Source organism: Pygocentrus nattereri, chromosome 17 (genome assembly GCF_015220715.1).
Source record: "Pygocentrus nattereri isolate fPygNat1 chromosome 17, fPygNat1.pri, whole genome shotgun sequence".
Lineage (NCBI taxonomy): Eukaryota > Metazoa > Chordata > Actinopteri > Characiformes > Serrasalmidae > Pygocentrus > Pygocentrus nattereri.
Genome location: NC_051227.1, coordinates 6,033,361 through 6,038,360, shown reverse-complemented (window position 1 = coordinate 6,038,360; position 5,000 = coordinate 6,033,361). Strand labels below are relative to the sequence as shown.

Here is a 5,000-nt window from a genome sequence, read left to right as displayed (position 1 = left end):
GTCCCACGTCTGGTGCCATAGAGACAGTAGGAGTCCCATTAGACAGAGAGGAAAAGGAGGAGTATGGGCTTCTGGTTCAGGCAGGAAGAGAAGAGGACAGGTTAAGGGTTGCTCGGGCACTGGTACGTGTACGGGTTACAGATGTCAATGATAACGCCCCAGTGTTTGTCGGACTTCCATATTATGCAGCTGTGCAAGTGGAGGCAGAACCTGGAGCATCCATATTCCGCGTAACAGCAGTGGACAGAGACAAAGGACTTAACGGTGAAGTCAGCTACTTCTTGCAGGATGAGTTGGGACACTTTGAGATGGATCGAATTAGTGGGGAACTAAGATTACGCCGAGCTTTTGAAGCTGACTTGTCTAGTGTGGAATACCAGGTTCTAGTGTTTGCACGTGATGGTGGTACCCCACCTCTTTCATCTTCTGTCACCTTCCCTGTTACGGTAGTGAACCGAGCCATGCCTGTATTTGACCGCCCATTCTATTCTGTAAAGGTGAGTGAGGATGTGCCAGTGCTTACGCCAATCCTAGGAATTAACGCTAGCAGTCCAGAAGGACAGAGTGTCCTATACACAATCACACATGGTGACCCAGGTACCCTCTTCTCCATTGGCTATGACACAGGAGTCATTAGTGTTACAGCACCGCTGGACTATGAGACCAATCCTGCCCACAGGCTGATTGTCAGGGCAACAGACTGCCTCACAGGTGCACGTGCAGAAGTAGATGTTGAAGTAATGGTTTTAGATGTAAATGACAATGCCCCAGTTTTTGAACAACCAGTGTATAATGCAGTGATCTCTGAAGCAGCCATGATAGGCACTCCTGCCCTGCAGGTGCAAGCGTTGGACAGTGACTCAGAGAAGAATGCAGCAGTACGATACCAGATTATCCCTGACCGTAGCAACAGCACAGACCACTTTCACATCGACAGCAGCAGCGGCCTGATACTGACTGCTCGATCTCTCGACCATGAGTCTGTTGAACGTTACATCTTTGTTGTCAAAGCAACTGACAATGGTTTCCCGCCTTTGAGCAGTGAGGTGCGAGTGATTGTCCAGGTGATGGACACAAATGACAATGCCCCGGTCTTCAACCAGCTACTGTATGAGGCCTCTGTCAATGAGCTTGCACCCAGAGGTCACTTTGTTACATGTGTACAGGCATCCGATGCAGATCGGTCTGATACAGATCGGCTTCGCTATGGTCTGGTATCAGGAAATGAGCGGATGCTGTTTGAGTTAGACGCTGCCTCCGGTGTCCTAACCCTGAGTGGCCAGCGGCGAACGCAACGCATGCCATCCACTTTCAGCTTGAACGTTAGTGTTTCAGATGGTGTCTTCACCAGCACAGCTCAGGTTCACGTACGTGTGGAGCGAGCTAATCTACATTCTCCGCAGTTCACTCTGAGCATGTATGAAGCAGAGGTACGTGAAAACATGCCAGCAGGATCAAAAGTAATCATGATCAGGGCACAGGATGCTGATCCAGGGCCTTTTGGAGAGGTGCGCTATATTCTACTCTCAGACACAGCTCGGGACTTATTTAGCATAGACAGCAATGGTCAGATCATGACTCTGGAAAAGATGGACCGTGAGGAACGAAGTGAAGTCATGCTGTCTGTGGCTGCAGTGGATGCAGGAGGTAGGGCTGGCTATTGCAGTGTCCGGGTCAGCCTACTGGATGATAATGACAATGCTCCTCTGTTTGATGCTTCAGAGTACCGTGCAAGCGTCCGAGCAGAAGTAGCATCTGGCTCTGTAGTGATCCAGGTTCAAGCATGGGACGCTGACCAGGGGATCAATGGACAGATCAGCTACAGCCTGTACAGCGAAGCCAGTCTGCAGGTAACAGAACTGCTGGACATTGATCCTGACAGTGGGTGGATAGTCACCAAAGGTAATTTCAGCCCCCTACAAGGGTCAGTGCTGTCCTTTTTTGTGAAAGCCTCAGATGGTGGCTCACCTGTTCGGCACTCTCTTGCATCTGTGTATGTCCATGTGCTCTCAGCTGATGCCCACTTGCCCATCTTTAGCCAGCCACACTTCTCCTTCACTGTATTGGAGGACACTCCCATAGGTTCCATGCTTGGGGCAGTCCATCTTCAGACACCTATTGGGCAGTCCTCACTACCTGTCAGTTTCTCAGCTGTGATTGGTCATACTGCAGTTGCCAACAGTGATGGGGTTTTTGTTGTGGACAGGGAGAGTGGGATGATAAAGTTGGACAAGCCACTAGACCGAGAGCGAACTCCAGTTTTCCATTTTAAGGTGGCTGCCACGCTCCAGCAGGGACTTGTAGATGCAGTCTCTGTTGTAGATGTGGAGGTGAAAATTTTGGATATTAACGATAACAAACCTGCATTTGAATCAGACACCTATGAAGCATCGGTCAATGAGGGACTTCCTGCAGGAACCAGGGTCCTCCAGGTGCGAGCAGTGGACCCTGATTGGGCAGCTAATGGTCAGGTGACATACAGCCTTGCTCCTCCTGGGCTGCTTGGCTCAGGCAGTGAGGACTTGGAGGAGGGGAGTTTCTTCACGATTGACAGCAGTTCTGGTTGGATATCGACGCTGAAGGGGCTTGATCATGAACACAGCCCTGCCCACAGTCTCACTGTCTGGGCATATGACCTCGGCGACCCCGCTAGCCTGTCAGCCTCGACAACAGTGACCATAGCCGTAGGGGACTCCAATGACAACATGCCAGAGTTTCTGCAGGCCCGTTACTATGGCAGCGTTCGCGAAAGTGACGCCCCGGGAGAAGTTGTGGCTGTGCTGAACACACGAGATGACGACAGCTCCCCTGGCAACCGTCAGGTCACCTACCACATCACAGGTGAGGAAAAAACTATGTAAATGAGTGTGTTTAATAGGAGCATGTTGTTTATATAACCTCTACCTTGTAAACTTAAAGTAGGATCATTATAGACATCAAAGGTAAACTTTTTTAAGCCCTTCATTCCTGATAGCAGGATGGTGCATGTTTTGCTAAACACAGTAAAGCCCTGCTGCTCCCTACTGGTATGAACTCTCATCATTTATTCAAATGGCCTTTGATTTTTTTAAACCAGCCAGTGTTCTCTTTAATATGTTAAACAGATTTCTCAAAATATTTGCATAATTCAAGGATTGAGATGTAAACATCTAGTAAAGTAATTCAGAGTGGTTTAGTGTTAAACGGTTCAGATGTCTTTACAGTGGTGGTGATCATAGAGCCCATAAGGGAATGATGCACTTTTGCTTTAGGAGCTACTTGCAAATGCAGCTTTCTATTTTTTCTATTGCTTGTAACTGTTCTCAATCTTAAACCAGCCCTTTTTCCAAATCCTGCTGTTTTAGCTTGTGATGTTATGACTGTGCTTTGTGTTCTTATGTTTGTCTTTACTGTTTGCTTGCTACTGTTCTGTATTTTGAAAACCTGTAAGCGTCTTTGAGTTCTTGAAAAGTGCTATATAAGTATAATGTATTATTATTATTATTATTACAAAGGACATCTCACATAGATGTTATGTACAGACAAAATACTAGCAGACATATACACAAATATTAGCAACCACCTGTGATACGATTGGAAAGACCTAGCAACATCTTAGCAGCTTCCTGGGATACCATAGAAATGGCCCAGCAACACCTTAGCAACTACCTGGAATACCATAGCATTGGCCTAGCAACACCTTAGCAACCAGTTGCACTGGGAAGATATTTACGTGTTTCAGCTGTTCATTTGCTAGGCAACAAGCATGACTGTTGATTGTTGATAACGAAGTTAAGATTTCCTGACTTGAGATAAGATGCCGTAAGATGAGATAAAATTCCTAAATTAAGATCATATTTGCTTCTCTTGACCTGTCAGATCTTAACTTAGGACAAAAAGACAGGACGTTTCTGTAATATGGCCCCTGAGCCTCTTAGGAAATCATGGCCGAGGGATACATCGGTGCATCCTCGGATTTCGGACAGAAAAAAGGTCGCATTTTTCCAGCTGCATTTCGAAGATTTTTAGCGTTCATTTCATACGGGGAGCTTATGACGTCTGCGGCAGAGAAATGGGACCTCAGAAGGTCTCAGCCCCGTGAACGTGATGCAGCGGTACTCCTGCTGAGGAGAGCAGCTGTGCACTACATACCGTTTCATGTTCAGTGAGGATGTGACCGAGTGTCATCCCTGCTGAGGAGGCGCTCCACATACAGCAGTACACACACACTCTCAGGTGCAGGACTGGATACCAGCAGCTTAGACATTCATAACATCGCATTAGGGACCCGCCATGTTTTATAATTCAGATGCACACACACACACACACACACACACACACATACTACACACATGCTTTGACTGAGACTGAATTTATATTAAGCTGCAGCCTCTGTGCTGTAATCATAATTTAGAGCAGACAGCTTTTCATAAACACATACAAACAGTATACACACACATACTGCACTCTCCTTTTAACCTCTTTCTCCCTCTCTTTCTCTCCCTCTCTCTCTGTCTCTCTCTCCTCCTCTCTCTCTCTCTCTCCCTTCCTCTGTCTGCTGTAGAGTGTCTCTGTTCTGTGAGGGTGTGAAGAGTCTATTAGAAGCTGTTTGACCTTTAAATTCTCCTGAAACAGGAGATTTAAACAAAGAGAGAGAGAGAGATAGAGAGAGAGAGAGAGATAATCAGGATAGAGAGAAACAGGAAAGAGTGATGGAGAGACAAATAGAGACAGAGAGAAAAGAGAGATTATGCCTTAAAACCACTCACACACTGTACAGACTGATCTTCAAACTACAATCTCAGATTTTAAACTGATCTTCTGCCTGATTTTTAAACTGTGGTCTCAGATCTTACACTGATCTTACAGGCTGATCTTCAAGCTGCAGTCTTAGATCTTAAACTGATCTTCAGACTGATCTTCAAATTGCAGTCTCAGATCTTAAACTGATCTTCAAACTGCAGCCTCAGATTACAGACTGATCTTCAAACTGCAGCCTCAGATTACAGACTGATCTTCAA

At 46.4% G+C, this 5,000-nt stretch overlaps 1 protein-coding gene across 4 annotated transcripts in view; it reads left to right on the top strand.

The window, feature by feature from the left end:
- The window catches only part of fat3a (FAT atypical cadherin 3a), a 228,981-nt gene that overhangs the window by 170,127 nt on the left and 53,854 nt on the right, over positions 1 to 5,000 (top strand). For all 4 annotated transcript variants that reach the window (XM_037546775.1, XM_037546774.1, XM_037546773.1 and 1 more), the window contains one exon: positions 1 to 2,841. This exon is cut by the window's left edge and continues 1,263 nt beyond it. In XM_037546775.1, the coding sequence (XP_037402672.1) occupies positions 1 to 2,841 (2,841 nt within the window). The remainder of the gene's footprint in view (positions 2,842 to 5,000) is intronic.